Source organism: Gadus morhua, chromosome 23, assembly GCF_902167405.1.
Source record: "Gadus morhua chromosome 23, gadMor3.0, whole genome shotgun sequence".
Lineage (NCBI taxonomy): Eukaryota > Metazoa > Chordata > Actinopteri > Gadiformes > Gadidae > Gadus > Gadus morhua.
The window spans coordinates 14,562,074-14,581,806 of record NC_044070.1 but is presented as its reverse complement, the minus strand read 5'-3'; the positions used below and the strand labels follow the sequence as shown (position 1 = coordinate 14,581,806).

Genomic DNA, 19,733 nt, shown 5'->3' with positions numbered 1-19,733 from the left:
CCTGCTGGTCTGACTGATTTTGGTAACGTAACAATGTGATGTGAATTGGATTGTCCAATCTAACAGTATTGTGACCTGTGCATCGTTTGCGCAGAGGAGAGAACTGTTTGTTATCAGCACGGGAGCCATGGGTTCAAGTCCAACCAAGACCAGTCTCCATTGAAGCCAGATCTAATGATTTTGGAGACCTAATGATGAGATTTCGGATACTTAACGATTGAAATGTCAAACTTAACCAACGTTCAATCATATCAGCAGCTGGAGTACATTCAAATATTTAATCGGTTAATCTGAGGAAAATGTCACACCAGAGGTTCTCACGGACCAAAGCAGCCATCATCGTCATGCATTTATAACAAAAATATTATCCAGAACTGTGGAGCCAATGGAACAAGGGGAGAAGGGTCTGCTGCTGATTAACAAGCTGTACACTGAGCGCTCCACACGCGCTCCACACACACACACACACACACACACACACACACACACACACACACACACACACACACACAGACAGACAGACAGACAGACAGACAGACAGACAGACAGACAGACAGACAGACAGACAGACAGACAGACAGACACACACACCCCCCCCCCCCCCCCCCCCCCCCCCCCAATGGCAATAGCCTGCACCATTCAGAACCTCGGCTCTAATGCCCCGAACCGATCAGCAGAACTAACCCTTGTACCAAAATATACACACTGATGTACTGATTTTTTCTCACTGATGCTGCTGGTACAGCTGTCACTATCTCAGAATATCCTTCACACAAAAACTTCGGCCTGCCCTAAAGACTCCTGTATTTATATATCTAGATGAATAGAATAGCTGCCAACTCAGTCACATGACCCTCTTCACACGATCTCACGTCACACCTATTTATCAATCATATGACGCGCAATTTCACTTTTACGCGAACTAAAAACTATACCCGGGCATATAGAATCATACGATGCGCGCCCAAGCCTCGGTAGGTATTGGCCGCAGAGCTCTTTGAACTCTGAGCGCACTGAGCCCAGTCACAACATAGTAGCTGCGGTCACACCATTTACGCTTCGGAGAAGCGCGGTCGCGCCACTACACTTTGTGATTGCGCATCTACATTGCTGTGTACGGTAAAGCACACGAAGACGGACTTCATGGTGCAATTGAGGGCACCTCGTAAACTCAGAAATACGTAGTCGAATAGCAAAGAAAGTATTTTTCAACGGGAAAGATATTTTTTCTTTCTTATTTTCCTTTGTTGAAATACATGCGTATTAACCATTAGCATCCATTGCTATGTGGGCAGATTATAATTCAAACACATTTTAATCACATGGACCTTAACAAGCATCTTCAACATCAGCCTGGTATCCATGGCTCAAACTCATGAGCTGTGAACCTGATATGCACGAATGTTCACTCGGTGGTCATCAGTTTTAGTCAAAAATTGTTTAAACTTTTATAATCTCATCTGATGTTCATGGTATCCATCCCTATCATGATGACTGGATTAACTGGCCCCAATATTTGTTTTAAAGGCACACTAGAAACCCATGCCCGATTTACCTGTTTGGACATAGCTTAAGGGATAATGTTTGCGGAATAATAATGGGAAATCTTTCTTGCCATCACATTTTGCACATTTCAAGATTGGACAAAGTGCCTTAGAGTTATGGCACGCCTTTGAACATATCCTTTGATTGGCTAAGTGGCCAACGTTTAGTTAGAAATTGTGGTTGCATCCAGGTCCACCAATAGGTCTCAATGTTAGTGTTGATTGGTCAACAAAAAAAAAAGCCTTAGTGTTAGAAATTTGTTTTTTTTTTCAGAAACTGGTCAGTTCATTTTGACAACCTCCACCTGCAGGCTGCCACACAAAAACAACATTTGGAGTAAGGAAATGTTGACTTTTACATAAACAGTAGAAAGAGGTATACATGAGCAACAATAGTGATCAAATGTTTTTACAGATAAAAATGGATGCCGTCTAAACCACACTAAAGTTGCTACGGTGTCAATTGAGACTAAATGAAACCCATAAGCCACGTCTTTTTATAAATCAGTGTGTGAACCACATCCCAATTTTCCCCTTCACAGTTAGGTGACAACGCAGCTGTTTGGACTCAAATTCTCCCCCTAAACTCACATGACCCTCTCTAAGAACGCATACACTTGCAAGTTTAGGGGACCGTACCGCAGAGTAAAAGAAGCAAAAAAAAATAAAATAAATGCTTTTTGTTGTTTGAAAGTCTATCACCATTCAGACTTTTTTTCATTGCAATTATTGAGAAGAACCACTCTCACAAACACGCATCACATTTTTGCAAAAACGGAGACCAGCTGGTCTAGCTCTAGTTTGGGTTAAATCAAGCTTAACGCAGGAAACAAATGTCCGCTCTGCATACAGCAACACAACCGGTAAACATTTGCATTTCCCTGAGTGTCAAGTAAACTAGGCCCATACGGTGGTGGATTTAAAAGTCCTCTAAAACTTAACGCTCAACTTCACAATGGAGGCCGGTGGGGTGGGGGGGGTTGGGTGAAGGTGCATTGATCATATTCTCACTTTTATACAGTTACATTAATGGCTCTTTGATAGATCACTTGTAGAAAAATTGATTTAATATAAAAAAAAGGTCTTCAGAAACGTCAGTTATAATTTTCATATTGGCAAGATAGAACCTTTGAATACCGGCTTTGAAGAGTGTTCACTTTCCGGGACAAAAGTTTCTTTTAATCACCACTTTGAGAGGTTATGGTTGATTAAGTACTTGCCAGCAAAGTGGTTCTTTAAAAAAACTAATGTAGCTTGCAAGGGCAAACTAATTCCTTCAGATAACAGTAGAGAAATACAGATCCCACCCCGAAACACTACTTAATCAAACTGCCCTTGATCCCAGGGGTGAAACAAATAAACCTAAGAATTCAAATAAACAGTTTGTAGCAGTCCGTCACAGAGCCACACTCCACTTCTGAGGAGTGAAATGATTACAGGGAGCTGCCGAAGGATAGTTGGCCGGGGGGGGGGGGGCGGGGGGGGCAGCAGACGGGAGGGTGGGTCCCAATGTCCAGAAATGCAGTGTGGGCGGGGCAAAGTGATGAATGGCGAGTGCTGATTGGGCCGTCCTAAAGCTCGTCTCTGGCCTGCTTCATGATAAAGGAGTGCAGGCTTTCCAAGTCCCGCCCACCGTGATGCTCCTCCCCCTGTTGACCGGCTTTGAACATGATCAGGGTAGGGTAGCCGCGCACCTGGGGACGAGAGACAGACGCATAGTAAGACCCTAAAAGCAAAAAGCAGTTGGAAAGTTGCATTCAAAACAACCAAGATGGTGTGAAATGGGGCCATTGAAGTCATTGATCCTATTAAGGGAGTACCCATACACCGGACCCACAAGGTCAATCAGGGGGCCAACTTTTGTGATAGTTTGGCCAAAACGGTAGCAGATGTTGCAGACCGTGATTATATGAAGCAGTGCAATTCCCTCACACAACCACAGATCGTGACTCTTCTCATAGATTGATGATACACCAGCCTAGCAATATGGTGTAGTATTGGATATTCCCCGCAACTGATTTTATTGGTTGTATTTTTTTGCGACTTGTCACCTGATTCCAGTTAAGCCTGCTTCTAACCAGATTTACAATTAACTTTGGAAAGGCTCTTGGAAAAACCTGTAGCGTGAGACGGCACCAAAAAAAGACTTAGACTTTGGGTTGTCACAAAAAATTTAGAAAAACTACATTCTCAATATTAATTGAGAACACCAACAAAAGGAAACAGGAGGACAGTTTACACATAAGAAAATAAGCATAGTTCCGTTCATACGCTTGTGACGGCACAGAATCGCTCCTTTGTCACCCGTCTTTGTAAACATTTCACAACATAAAAAAAAAAAAAAAAGTATTTTAACCCGCGTACGTGTCGCACCAGCCGCCCCGGACGGACGAAGCCCGAAGGTGCTTTTATTAACCGGGTACCGCGGCGTCCTGTTCCAGGACAAGGTGGTGGCCACCCTGTTTTACGACCCCGGGACCCAGCCCACTAATTGAGCTTTACCACCGCCTGCGCAGCGACGACACTTCATCTGGAAGAACTGGCCCGGCTGACTCAGTCTGACCAGTGTGTGTACAAGTGTGTGTGCGTGTCAATGTACTACAGTTCATGCTCAATGTAATCCCGGTCTGGCGTCGGGCCCCTCGCTCGAACCCGGTGCACTTACAGAGAGCCGGTTGCAGAGGGTGCGCTCCACGGTGCAGTCCACCTTGGCCACCTTGACGTCGGTGAGGCCCGGGAACTCCTTCTTGGACAGGTCCTCCCATGTGGGAACCAGGTTCTTGCAGTGACCACACCTAAAGAACAGAGAGAAGGGAATAAATAGACGTTGGCTCCGTTAAGTTCAAGGATGAGAACTTTTTAAAAAGGGAGAGTCTTGGAACTTGCACGGGTTTTCAATGTGAAACAATAATAAACCGCAAATTCTTCAATGCAGCTTTAATGAGTAAATTCATTTACAAAAGTCAAGAGGAATTGAGATCGATTCGTGCTTCACCAAGGGATAAACTTGAGCTTTTCCTAATTCTAGATGGCATTTCAAGTTGTTCCAAATGCTCCATTAATGTAATGGAGAAAAAAAACTTGATTCCTTATGTTATTTCTGTACAATTATTATCAGGCTAACTTTGAGCTTACAAGAATCGCCTGTTTCTCATCTCATGAGAAAAAACCCCAGGCATGAGACATCAGTACAGCCGAAGGGGGAAACAATCACAATACAGACACTCACACACCAACACATTCACACAGCGCAACAATGTACAGTGTCATCAAGGAAAATTACATTTGAATGCAAAGTTTGTCAGCCAAATCTTTAAATCAAGGAGCTCCTTTGAATGGTGCAACTGGTTCCATCCCGACCCAGTTGCCCCAGTCAAACACGGTCCCACGTGCTGACCGTCCCCCGTGCTGGTTAAGATAATGCCAAGTCATAAAATGTAGTGTTTACCATGGAGCGTAGAACTTGATGAAGGAGATGCCCTTGGCTACCGTCTCGTCGAAGTTGCCTTCCGTCAGGGTCAACACTCCGGACTGTACAGAAGAGGAGCGCCGTGTTAGAGACTAGGGCTGGAAGATTAATCTAATTTAAACAGACATTGGGATGTAATCTTTTATTTTTACTGAATCGAGATTGACAATTTATTAAAGATGTTATGATATCAATCATGCATCAATTAATCTCAACACAAAGCCCTGGCCTAAAGGAAAGAGCAGTTTATATTTTGACTGCTTCCATAATACAAAACATAAGGAACTTTAAAAAGAAAAATCACATACTAAATCACAATCGCAATATTGGACACACACACACACACACACACACACACACACACACACACACACACACACACACACACACACACACACACACACACACACACACACACACACACACACACACACACACACACACACACACACACACGTATCAGCAGGGCCTTATTCTCATGTTCTCACAGCATGTGCGGTAGGCCGTGCTGCACCACAGGCTTTCCCCGCTGTCACACCTCATCTCTGCTGCGTGTGCAGGGGCGCTGTGAGCGGTGATGTCACCGCCCCAAGCTTAAACTGCCCATCGGAGATCCTGGCTTCTAATGTGCAGGAAATAGCTGGCTTAGCCTTAATTGCGGGCTGCACCCACTCCGCTATGCAACAGCCGGAGTGGGTGCCAGGCGCGGCGAGCGGACTAACGCCAACCAGGTGACGGCGACGGCCATGTGGTTATTCTCCGCCCCGTGGCGCTATGCAGACCCTAACATGCAGTAACGATTCAAAAAAAAAAAAAAACGCTTGCCGTCATTAAGTGTACTTAATAAACGCGTCAGATTCAGTGATTGTAATGGGCGCTGGTTTTTCTTCCCCGACCCCCTTCCTCCCAAGCTGGGTGACTTCAGAGGTCTGTGGTCTATTAAAGGTGTAGCGCCAGCGGGCCTGCGCATGTGTGCATGAGCATGCATGCACCCACCTTAACCTCCACCTCGGCCTCCACCTCCTGGGCCGGGGGGTCTGTGGGGATCTCGTTGTCCGACGGGTCTGCGGCCTCTGGCTGCGCGGCGGCTGCCGCCTTCACCTGGTTATTCACAAACTCCTTGAAGGAGTCCAGGTCCCGCATGCCCCGGTACTGCTCTGTCTGGGAGCGTGGAGGGGGGGGAGGGAGGAAACGTCATGGTTAAAGGATGAATCACCTCAAGCAGTTGATTAAGTCATCGCCATGCAAATTATCTTCTATGTGGTTGCTGCCCTGTCATTTATACGAGTGGGCAAGAAGTTATTACTGAGAAGGTGGATCTTGGGTTAGGAGGACGAGCGCGAGATGCACAGGTCAACGGAGCGAGACGTACCTTCTGCCCGTTGCTGAAGAACAGCAGGGTGGGGTATCCGCGCACGGCGTTCTCAGAGCACACCTCGTAGTGCTGAGTACAGTCCACCTAACAGCGGGCACAGAGGGGAGCCAAGGCGTTAGCCCACACACACGCAGAACCAGTGACTGAAGTGAATAACAAGTGAATAGCCACCATAGCCTGACATGAGTTTGTAGAGCATCAGTTCCCCTTGCAGTCAGTCACTTCAACATTGCAATTAATTCTTAAGAAGAACAGACAAGGTTTTTCTGAGGATCTGGTGGAACGTGTTCCCTTACTGCTATGACCAAGAAGGAATTGCAATGCAATATATTTGATATAGCAATAGTCTTTGGAGCCTACTGAAAACATGCGAACATGTTTGCATGTTTGTTTTTATATGATTATTTTAGTATGTTTATTTTTGCCAGTGGCCATCTCAGGCAGCTTCTTGCATTGTTTGTTATGTGCTGTGTATTTGGTTAGAGGATGGGCGTGTGCAATTGGTTTTAATGTCTTCTGGTTTGTTCTTGGTATGCATCTTTTTTTTTTTTTTTTTATGAGGCCAGAAGCTGGACTGTCACTAAACAAATTTCAGGACAATAAAGTAATCTAACCTTAACCAATGCGTGTTATAAATCAGAAAGCATCATGGGATCTTCTGCTGCCGATACTCTATATACGCCACATGGTTACTTAGGACAAAATAAACGTTTATTTTGCCACGTCTCGCGCTAGAAACGCTGCAGAAGTTTCAAACAGAACACTGTTTCCACGTGATGACATCATTTCCAGATTAATGAATAAATAACAAAATTAGTTACAATTAACATAATCACTAACATTCGTATGGTCGTATGCCTCCAAAATGGAGGCGGTCATTGAGATTTACAAGCCCTATAGCTCACCTTGCCGATCTTGACATCTTCAGAGTGCTCGAAGCTTGTGGCCAGCTGCTCCCAGGTAGGAGCCATTGCTTTGCAGTGGCCACACCACGGGGCGAAAAATTTGACAAAGTGGGCTCCTGCACGAGAGAGGACACAACAAACCGGTAAGTATTATAAAGAGGGAGTTTATGGCGAGAGAGGTTGTTCGACATTTTATCAGACGATTATTTCCACACAAATTAAAAAAGATTGTATGTGTAAGAATCCTTCTCATTACTGTCCCCTTTGGCGGTTAAGTGAACTGCGCCCCTGCTCAAGCTTGTGCATTTGGAGCACTGAAGTGCGAACTCCGTAGGTTAAGACAATAAAATCATAATCTAGTGTTAGTTATAAACAAAAATAAACGCTGTATAATTAGAACGTTATGAAAGAACAGACAACTTTAGGTGCCAAGACATCACGTCCTCCCGTTTAAACAGCCCTGGTTCAAATATAATAGGAATCAGCCCACAGGCTGTTCTACGCAACAGCGAGACGAGGAAAATCAATTTTTTTAAGTTTAATCAAAACTTGTTCATATATTTGCAATTTATGGATGAAAGTATTCCTACACGTAACTTCTTTAAAGAACATACACAACTGTGTGTGGCTGGTGGATTTTCCCATGGTGACTTAGAGAGAGAAAGTCTAGAACATGACATGAGAACGACTCATGCACGGGAGCCATACGCAAGCCATTACACAATGCTGCTTGCAGCGCTGCCAAGAATTAAAAGGTGGGACGTTGAAAAAAAATAAAAATAATAACAGCTATGTCATATCCTGTCGTGTTTCAACTCCAAACAACCACCCATTTATTTTTCTGCTGAAGCAAAACATTTGACGTCGACAGGCCCTAAGTGCTGTAATTTCAACAAGACAATTATCGCGGCCCGTGTTTATTTGCAGTGTTTGTCTGAAAATTTGAAAATGAAAGCTAAAGGGGCCGACCAACGTAACGTGCAGGGCTTGGTTTTGACTGACACCGTGCGCTGTAGCCTGGAGTCCAGCGCCCAAGTAAAATATTACACACGTCATAATGAAAGGGGTTGTGGCCTTTCCATTCCAGCTTGGGGTATCCCCAAGTGCCAACTGCTTGAATTTAATAAATTTATGTTTTGAAATGATGAAGCCTGGAGAATACGTTTACCGGTTAGGTAACTGCAAAACAGAATTCTTACCCTATTATAGTTAACAATCTCCACACCAGTGTTAATTCAAACAGTTTTTTTTATAAGAATTTGCCATTCGAATTTCTGACCGATGTCACTAATTAGCTAAATGCTTACGTTTAATGACTACCAAGTAGTAATAGAGTGGTATTATATCTAACTTATGATGCGTGTATGTTGACTGGCCTGTTAAGATACGACTTCCCATCACGCATTGACAAGTAAATGGATCATCTACTTCTTAGGGCAAAGCAGCACAGAGTGCAACGCTGAAGTCTGCCCGTTACCTTTGGCGAGGTGGGCTTTGAAGTTGCTGACGGTGAGCTCATACAAGCCCTGCTTGGGCTCCGGGGCAGCTGAAGGTTCTGGCTCGCTCTCTGGCTCCTAGAGGGAACAAGGAGGGAGGGACACAAACCAACATCCATGTCAAGTCAAAGACCTACGCTCCGGAGGACTAAAAAGGGGAACAGGGTGGAACGCTCACCTCAGGCTCGTCCTGGAGGGTCTTCAGCAGCCATGTCTCCAGAGACGGCAGGTCCCTGGGGCCCGTGTACTTCACGGCCTCCTGATCCGGCCTGTACAGCTTCAGACTGGAGAGACCAGAGACACGCGTATCGTTAGGAGAATTGAAAACAAGATGGACCGTGAAAACTGGAAGCTTTTGTCAGTCTAGCTGTAGGCCTTCTTGAGCCCCTTAATGACATGTTTCTTAAAGGGGACATATCATACCACCAGCTGTGGGCGTGATTAGCCACTACAAGCCGTTTTCAAAATGTGCAGCATTGTGACATCACGGGTGGCCGTGTCTGCCTAGATCTGTGCTGGATAGATGAGCAACGTTTGCTACAGTCCACTGGGTAGGCTGGTAGACTGATCTATCCAGCCCACATCTAGGTGGACACGCCCACCTGTGATGTCACAATGCTGCACATTTTCAAACCTGCTTGCAATGGCGAATCACACTCACACCTGGTGGTATGATATGCCCCCTTTAAACTTTCACTTTTACTCGCTTCGGATAAAGCGTCTGCCAAATGACAAAAAGTAGGGATGCACCCAAAACATAATATTTGCTTGCGTCCGAAGGAGTAAAAAGGCCGAAAAAAATACCGAACATTTCTATTTTTGATGATGTGAGAAAAAAAAGCAACCAGTGGGGAATGAGCCCGGTGCGCTTCATCAAGAGAGAGTTTAAAGGGGACTTATTATACCACCAGGTGTGAGTGTGATTAGCCTTACAAGCCGTTTCGAAAATCGGCCTAATATGACATCACTAGTGGGTGTGTCCACCTAGATCTGTCCTGGATAGATGAGCAACGTCTACTTCAGTCCACTGGGTAGGCTGGTAGATAGATCTATCCAGCACAGATCTAGGTGGACACACCCACTAGTGATGTCATATTAGGCAGATTTTCGAAACGGCTTGTAAAGGCCGATATATGCTCTGTTTTAGACGTAACGCGTAAGCACGTAAGATACATAACCCCCCCTTGCGCGGTAAAATATCCCCCCTTACGTGCTTAAGTGCGTCGGCCCAAATTCCTGACTATGCGACTAAAACACTACGACCCTACGCAGCTCGCAAAGACTGTGATTGGCCAGCCAACCACATCCTTTCAGGAGTCTCACATTTCCGGTTTTACAGCATAATAGCGCCATTTTTAAAAGGCCGTGACAGAAGCGAATGAAGAATTTTGAAGAAGGAGAAGAAGAAAACACAAGAACGAATTATGATAATTATAACAGTACCGCGGGAAGTAGGGGTGCTGGGGGTGCTGCCGCACCCCCTGTCCGAGGCCCTGTCTTATCACAAAAAACGATTATTTCTAAAAACTCCGGCCAAAGTGGAGATTTCTGAAAACGCCGGTTATGTGTTGTGTCAACGGGGAGAAACGGGATTTTAGGTTCTGAAGCGTCACATTATGCACCAGGAAATGCTTAACGTCATGTGAGCGCCCGCTGTACCGTATTGGTCCGAATATAAACACAAACCCGACCTATGTTTGGAAAAAAGATTTGAAGACCAGATCTTGTTTTTATAAATAAATAAATTGTATTCATTGAAATAATATACGAAAATTAAAAGGCATAGAATAAAACACTGCATTGCCACTAAACAGTAGTGCAAATAGGCCGTACTGATGTGTACACAAAAGACTATTCCTGACACTCCTCTGCCCCGCTGTGTTCGCTCTGGCTGTGGTCGCTCCGCACTGTTTCGGCCCGTGGCAAAGCGGGTCATCGTCGCTGCTGTCCAAGGCATTTAGAGACGCAGCATTTATTTAATGCTCATATGACCTAGTGCTGAAAAAAAGTTATATGAAAAAGTGTGAGGGGAGCGGTGGCGCGCTAAACTTGTTCTGTGAGCAGCTGGATGTGAACCATGGTGTGAACACAACGATCGATTTTTGACTGTGCGCGCATGCACTGGTGTAATTGAGCTGCGCTGCTATATATCTTTTTTATCAATGTTGCAAGTTGCGAGTCTAGTCCAGGCTGAGGTTTTTTTTCCAGCACCCCCTGCTGAGAATATGTTTCCGCGGCTATGATTATAAATATAAACAAGCCAGCGATTTCCACTTCCACGCCCACAGATTCGTTCGTTGCTCCCCCTACTGTTCTGGCGGAGAATCCCCTTGCAACACGCGCAATCCTTAAGGAACCTTACGGGAACCGTAAATCAAAACTTGTCTAAAACAAGTCCCTTGTGTAAATTACGTGCTTACGTCTCTGCGTCTAAAACGACCCTAAATAGGCCTTAAGGCTAATCACACTCACACCTGGTGGTATAATAAGTCCCCTTTAAAAAAGAGCTGCACATAAGTTTGTAAACAACTAAATGACAATACACAAGGTGAAAAAAGAGCCGAGCGCACCTGTTAAATGAATGAATGAAAAACAGCAAAAGCCACATTCGGTTTTCGGTTTCGGCTTTCGGCCAACTGTTTCAGTATATTCGGTTTCAGTTTCGGCCAAGAATTTTTATTTCGGTGCATCCCTAACAAAAAGCAGCTTCAGATAATGGGTCAAAAAGTAGGAGTGTTTAAGACTAGTCCATTAAACATTATATTTTTTACAATTACGTCATCATATATCAGGAAGATATTGGATTGACGGTGCTTTTCTGATGTTTTAAAAAGTGCTTCAACGTCTTCTGCAGACTGCCGAGTTTGCACTTATGCAGCAAGTTGTCCTGGTGGTGTAAGATGGGGCAATTACTGTACAAGTTGAAATTTCCACTCAGTGCTAGTGAATGTGTAATTTCTGTGTGTCACTCAGTGACAAGGAGAAGGCAATTACTTGCTGGGGTAGTTTTTTTTGTTGTTGTTGCTCGGAACATCAAATTAGACACTTCGTGAAACAAGTGGAATGCAAGCACTTCTTATACTCCCCTTCGCTACAAGAAAAGTGATGGGCAATAAATAAGTTAAAGATGAGTCACATTAAAGTCGGTTTACGTTGGGTAACCCCTGACAGCGTGGTCTTTGGAGCAGAATTTGGTGTCCAGGACACAGTCCACCTTAACCACGTAGACTGGAGGCTTCTCCATACTGTTGTATTTGTCAGCCAGTTCGTTCCATGCAGGCTGGAGCCTCTGGCAATGGCCGCACCTGAACACAGCACAAGGATAACATAGTCACCATCAGTATGTTACAGAGGTCATTCCTCTCAAAATAGACCTCTATATATATACATCATGCTAATGTATATTCATGCTTTCTTTCTATTAAAGGCGACACACTATTGACAGACACAGTTGGCTGAGGAATAGTGTTAATAGCCTCCACTTTGATGTACCCTCACAATCTACAAAGACCTGAAGGGGTTTGAAGCATGACACAGCTTGATTTGACGTGATAAATGCAGGAATGACAGTAAAATACTTTCTAACGGGATGGGGGAAGAATGAGGACAGGAATCTCCTCGGTTACCGGCTCTGATTCAATCACTGCTTGCCACGTAAGCGATCGCAGTACAGCCTCCCTGGTGGAGCGTCTCTGAACTATAAATACCTAAAACCCGACATTTTAAGTCAATACTAAGCTTCAAACCGGTTCACAAAGCAAACAACATTAGCGTGTACTTTCTTTTTTTTTTAAAATGGACTCAGATTAAACCGGCCCCGCATGGCCTTGTGAATGTTGTCAGAGGGTTTTCCCCCTCACTAATAGGCTAGCTAGCTAGCTCCATCAGCCGGCCAACAGAGTTCAAACTTGCTAGCTAGCCGTGTGCTGCGAAGTAGTTCACAATGCACTTCAGACACACACTTCTCAGTTCTCGGTTCAGTAGTCCTGCTTAGAAAGGGATAATAGAAATATGTGACCATCGATGCCTTTATTCAGTACAGTGTGTGCATAAGTTGTTAACTTACCAAGGAGCATAGAACATGACAAAGTGTGGAGCGGTAGGCACAGCATCGTTGAACATTTCTACCGTGTACGAGTGCTTGGCATGTTCATCTTCTTCGGCTTCGGCGTCGCAAAACACACTACTTATGAGTAACGAGCAATAAATAAAACACAAAAGTGTGTGTGTGCAAAACTGAGTTGGAGCCATGGTTAACCCTCTTGCGATGTGAACGGCAGGTTTGCAAAGACCGACTCGCAAATCGCCCTCTCCCTCTGCCTGCGCTGAGTGTAAAGCAATGTGTAATGTGGATAGGGCGCCGACTAAACTTTAGCTCTGCGTCAGGAAATCCCGATACAGTGGGGATATGTGGTGCCCTGAAGCGCAACCCAAACAAGTCCTAATTGGACATGAGACACTTGAAGTTGAGTCGCTGAGACGACTGACTGACTTCCAGTTGCAATGCAAGTGATTAATGAGGCGATGAAATATGCATCATCATACATTTTATGTTCCAAGCAATAAATAGCTTATTACTTGATACAGAAATAACGCATCAGATAAACTCGATTGTTGTCATTATTTCAATAGTTGTAAATACTTCATATTATTTGGGTGAAATGATCACAAACGTTTTGACACTGTGAGAATGATTTCAGTTAATCTCATCATCATCACAACATATTATTTGTAGGCCTAAATAATTTCAAAGGAGGTACTTTTACTTTAACTTTAATACAAGCTCATTGTATTGCAGGGGGGAGCTCTCAAAAATCTCGCTGTACCCGTACCTGTACCTGTACAAATAAAGATCATTCATTCATTGGGTCTATTGTGATTCTTGGACCACTAGGAGCTACTTTCCTTTACTTCAGTAATCTCTTAAAGTCAAAGGGGGCATTCTTTGCCTCACGTAGAAAAAACTCATTCAGCTCACCAGTTAAAGATATTTTAAGATATGTTAAAAAAAAAGGAAAAAGATTTAAAAATAAAATATTTTTGGGGTGACTGGGAAGGATTTTCCTCCTAACCACTCTTGCTGCGTGGTTGCCAGAGAAAGTTTGAGACGTATTACGTCTGCAGAAGCTGTTAATAATAAAAATCATAATAAACGCATCCCAATTCATTAACATGTCACTGAATGTAGTGGAAATGTAATTAATGGAAAAATAACAATTTGAATATGCGTAACATTATAACCTCCATTGTAACAGGTGCTTAAAACCTCTTAAAAACCACATTATCATACTGGTAGGGCTAATGGGTTTTACTCCCAGAGTCTGCAGGGGCACAAACGGGGAAGTCTAATGGCCTCGATCAAATTAAAATCATTACAAGGGGTACAATATCAATCTGCTACATGAGCACATTCAAGACTGCAATGAGATGGTAATTCATAACCCTGGATGAATAGTAACTGGGCTTCCAGCGTTGCGTAATGTCTCAATGTGCATACATCACGTGTGCTCCAACTCTGCTCTCTCCTAAACTCACCTCTCTTTCCCCCAGCCATGCCACACCAGCCCTGACCTTAACAAGATAAATATTACGACCCTTCCTACAGTAAGGGCAAGCATTCTATACTGTACACATACTATACTATACTATACTATACTATACTATACTATACTATACTATATGATATTTTCCCAATTCCCACATGGTAATAAAGTACTATCCTATCAAATATTACATTAGGCTGGATGATACTAAATACACCTCACAATACCTCACTACAACACCAGTTACTACAATGCTGCTAATCAACACAATTCAACACTCCACTCCTCCCAGTGACTAGCATGGTCTTCACTAGTGATCAGAGGGTCAGAGCAGGACGTTGGTGTCTGCCTATATGTGCAGATGTGTCCCCTGGGTCCTCCATCAGCTCTAATGTTCCTTCTGTCTCCTTCCCTCCAGACGGCAGTAGGAGTGGGAAGGGAACAGGAAGGACTGAGAGCATGGAAACAGACAGAGGTGTTGTCGAGGCGGCACTTTGACATATCCCACTATTCCAGACCCAAGCTGCTCTGCTGTGAAACCCATCCTCTCCATACGTGTCTATATGGTAGGTAGGAGCGATGAAAGGAGCTAAAAGGCCATGGGCTGTAGTTTACTCTATGTGTGGCGTGTTTTTCTGTGTGTGCGTTTGTGTGTGTGCGTGTGTGTTTGTGTGTGTGTGTGTGTGTGTTTGTGATTGTGTGTATGCATTATGGGTGTGTGTATAAGGTCAGGGGGTATTTTAAGACAATCCATATCAAGGGATTGGTTTTCTCTCAGTGTTCTCTGGATGACCATTACAATTCCTCTGATAACACAAAAACGCACAAAGAGATACTATGGTCAGACGATAAGGGTGTTTCACGCAGAGGTATTACATTGATAAGTGTCTCCCCTCGGAGGCACAGTGAATGCATTGACCTGACCTGAAGGGTTGATGAGAGTTGCCCTTTCTCCTTCTGGCTTTAGGATCCAAACACCCATTGGAAATACCCCTTGTGCCGTTTACCTCTGACCCCACTTGGAAGAGGGAGCGATGCAGAAAACCAACTAACACAAGAATATACAATGCGTCACATAAACGTGCAGATCTCTGGACAGAATTCCTTGCACATTACACGTATTGTATACTCCTTATTGTGAACATCTGCACATTCCGCGGCCCTTACGTTGCACATTCCTGCACAAACTGTACTTATGGTAAATGTTCTATTTTACATTGATGTCTTGGCGTACAGTACTTGCGGGTTTACCTTCTTTCCTCCTAGTTTATATTTATGTTTCTTTCCTGTGTTTATTTTTATTGTTATGCACCAAGCACCCTGACAAATGCCTTGTCTGTGTCTAACCTACTTGACCATAAGTCAATTCGGATTCAGATTCCAGCCAGAGAATCAACTTTTCCTTCTCCCATATCAACACTAGAGCATGCTGTGAAAAACAACCGAGATATGTCTTTTTTAACGGTCCATTCCTAAGCATAGGAGCTGTACCTCAAATATCACGTCCTAGAAACCGATTGGATTCCTTCCTAAAAGCAACAACCTAAAAAGCACTGTAAATATCTCCCGCTCATTCCAGGTGTATGGACGCCCTAGGCTGAGAGAGGCTCAATCTTCCCAGGAGGTTCCAGAGGATGGGAAAGCTTCCACAAACTCTCCAACTAATCACGTATATGTCGGCAACAGCAAAAAATAGCACGTTGAGTGATCCCACCGTGACCCTCTGGACCATCCCATCAGCCCCATCGTGATAGGATGGATAGACTCCCGGCGTCGATTGAGGTGGCCTCACAGACCTTTCCAGAACTTTGGCGGACTGTGTCAGCGCCACGCTGGGAACAAGTGTTTATTTGAGCTTAAAAAGGAGGGGGGGGGGGGGGGGGGGTCTTGATGTAGGCCTATGTTCAAGGTTCGTAACAACCTATCACATGTCCATCATTTTATATGGCCTGTAAAACACCCACGCCTCCACGGTTGATTGGGGGTGAAAAATGATACACGCGATTATTTTTCCTCGACTCTCGCGCACATGATAAATACCATGGACCCCCCGGTTTGGAAACCCCTTGAGAGAGAAGGGGGGGGGGGGGGGCTCTATTGTTAGAGGGCATTTTTTAATCTCAACATGTCATACGGACGTGGTAGAAAATTATTTAATTGAGGGTCTCACATTTTATGAACGCCCATCCAAAGGGAAGGGCACATATTTGAGCGTGTCTGCTGGTTACCCGTTATTGATGTCCAGGACTCCTTGCCAAACCAGCCCTAGCATGGCGTAATGGTGTTGGTGGTGGGAGATTAATGGAACCCCATGGAACCAAAGACAATCTGTTTATATTTTTAATTGCCCGGAGCTAAAGGCTGCGCAAGCCAGCAGGTGGTGGAGTGGAAGCATGGGACTCTGAAAATAAGTATGAGAACTAGTATGTGTGTGTGAGTGTATGTGTGTTAAGAACCCTTTAGCCCGCTATGGGGCCCATGCAATAAGACAAGCTATTTATAAAAACTGTTTTAACGAGGGGAGGTTCATGGTTCACCCTGAAATACAATTTTCTGAACAGATAAATTATAGCACTTACCTGGTGATAAACTATTGTTTTGACCTGAACTTCATACTACATGAGTAACAACAAATACAGTTTTTTTGAATTTGAATTTGAAGTAATTGCTTTCCAGAAGACTCATCTCAATACTTTCTATTTATTTATTTATTGATATATTTTCCCTACACTTCTTCTCAATTGACACTATTACTTTTTTTATTTATTGTTTCATAGTTATCAGGTTCTTTCCAAATATCCATCGATTTTACTTAATGTATAAATGCATTTCAGTCCTATTTCTTCTGGCAAAAAACATTTCTAGGTAGCCGATTCCAAATTGATCATCCCATGAATAATAATGTAAACAGCAGAACCAGATGGGCCTCGCCTTCACTTACAGCTATGGACAACTTCACACAAACACTATCCACTAAGATTTGGCATCTGTACTTTAAATGACCAGGGTGAACTCTGACAAAACAACCTTTTACGAGGATTGGCTCCAACCACACCATTTATATTATTCCACTCATCTGGATTAATCTCGATTTCCTTTCCTCCCTTCCTACCTTCCTCCTCACACACAGTTCACCGTGGTGAACATCAAAGTCAGACATGGGCTTCCCTTCGCCAGAAGCACTTTGGAGACTTTGGAGATCAGAGATCAATGTATCATATGCCTGAAGCACAGGATGTGATCAACAGAGCAGAACCGATGTCATTCACAGAGCTGCCTGCAAAAGCACTGCACCTGTCTTGGACCGGGCAATGGAAAAAAGAAGCTCACCCTCGTAATGGAAACACACCCATCGCATCATTATCCTGGTTGGTGAAAGAGGGAGCGACAGAGAGAGGAGAGAGAGAAAGAGAGTGTGAGAGAGAGAGAGAGAGAGAGAGAGAGAGGAGAGAGAAAAAGACAGAGAGGGAAGGAAAAGAATGATGTAAGAGAGAAGAGGATGGGCAGAATATGGCAAACAAGATATTTATGCCGACAGCAAAGGGGAACACATTACGAACACGTTACACAAAAGTTGAAAAAGAGAAAGAGGGTGGTTGCAAAGAAAAAAATGAGGTTTCAGAATGAGACAGGTAGACATAGCAGGATGAGGGGCGTGTTTTAGGCGCTGGAGAAATAGGATACGAGTTTAGGTTTTGGGTGAAGCTGGAACTCCGGAACCGCCATAACATCTCTCTTGGCGTGCGCCAAGTGTTCCTGTGTTCAACCTCTCCTGGCCCGATGTTTAAAGCAGAGACAGTTCCTCCCGAGGTATCCATCGCAATTACAGTCATTTTCCACCCCAAGGTCTGTGTAATTACAGGGTCAGCGGTAGTCCCAATGCTGGAAACGACTCCATGTTGAGGTAGTAAACAGTTTAGCTATTGACAGGTGCGGCTGGATATCGATGTTGTGGCTCTAGAAATTACATATCTCCGTGTGTTGGAAAACAAGAAGGGATTTATTTTTCTCATTCAATTCCAAAGGTCAAACAAAGTGTACTTTGCGTACTATTTGACTGTGGGCGTGAGTCTGTGTGCGTGTGTGTATCGCAATTTCCTGAATGAAAATAACATAGTACCGTGACTCATACATACCGAGACTTTTGGACATTCTGAATAGACTAAAGAAATGTCTATAATTGATCATAACGTTTAAATCCCACTCTACTTCTATTGAGCTATGTCTTCAAATTAAAAAAAAGATGCTGCTTTTGCGATGACACAGCCTCAGAGGTTATAAGCCTGTGATCTCTACAAAGCTGTAAACAGCCACTTTTCAAAGCTCTTCTGCCCCCTTTGCAAACCCTCTCACAGTTAATAGTCACTATTTAACATGCCTCCCTCGCTTGTTAACAAGGGTCCAGGGGACGCAAAGAAAACAGAAAAATGGCCGCCACACCCTGTCAAGCTTGTCGCCAGAGGTGAGACGTCAAACGTGGTGACAGGGCCCACCTGGATGCGGGGAGGAACCTTCTGCAGACTCTGGTGCTGCACGGTCAGCAGCGGCCCTGACCGTTAAAGCCTCTTCCCTCTTCCTGCCGGTAAAGCCATCAACACACATATGGGGTTGGGAGAGAGACATAGAGAAAGAGCGAAAGAGGAAGGGAGAGAGAGAGAGAACAAGTGAGGACAGACAAGCAGATAGAAACAATAAACAGGCAGCAAAGAAAAAGAGAAGACGGAGGGAGGTAAAAAAAACAGGGAGAGAGGAGAAAGCGGGGAGTGAGGCCGGATGAAGTGGGGAGTTTGGGGGGTGGAGGGGGGTGGGGGGGGGATATCAAAAGGAAGAGAAGGGAATGAAGATGAGCCGAGGCCAAGACAGTCCAGCGTGGATGGGAAGTGAGACAAGGGCCTGGAATTCCCAGTTTAACCCTTGGTAACAGGAAGCCATAGAGAGGGCTGACCGGGTTGCCAGGTTTGCGTTATCTCCCCTCCAAAGCCCATGGATATGAGGGGATGGTGGATGAAGAGGAGGGTGGAGAGGGGCTGGAAATCAGAGCTGAGCTGACATTTATTGGACCAGTAAAGTTCCTTTTACCACCATGGAACTTGTATAAGTCACGTGGCATTTCCTTGTAATTCCTTTCCATTTAAATTGTTGCATACAAAATTATTATTCGGCCAACATTTGAATTCTTACGCAAACATATTAAAGTAGATTTGAAGGGCCTTAGTGCAAAATAATTATGAGTGGCAAGTGTGTTGTCTGGTTGGCTGTCTATCAAGACAGATTGATTCTACAGACACATGTCTAATACTGCTACCACACAATTGATAATAGCACGAGGCAATGACGCATCGAGTATGAGGACATTTGAACCTTTGAAAGGGTTTGCATCGGGCCAACAGGGTTGTTCTCC

General features: G+C 44.3%; 1 protein-coding gene across 1 annotated transcript; it reads right to left on the bottom strand.

The window, feature by feature from the left end:
• Positions 1-1,792: 1,792 nt before the first annotated feature.
• Positions 1,793-13,198, bottom strand: txndc5 (thioredoxin domain containing 5). Its single transcript, XM_030349193.1, has 10 exons — positions 12,856-13,198; positions 11,942-12,094; positions 8,968-9,073; positions 8,771-8,867; positions 7,294-7,409; positions 6,386-6,472; positions 6,010-6,174; positions 4,993-5,075; positions 4,210-4,339; positions 1,793-3,238 (listed from the first exon to the last, which is right to left on the bottom strand). The coding sequence occupies exons 1-10, from the start codon at positions 13,038-13,040 to the stop codon at positions 3,116-3,118; spliced, it is 1,245 nt and encodes a 414-aa protein (XP_030205053.1). The 5' UTR covers positions 13,041-13,198; the 3' UTR covers positions 1,793-3,115.
• Between the last annotated feature and the right edge of the window lie 6,535 nt (positions 13,199-19,733).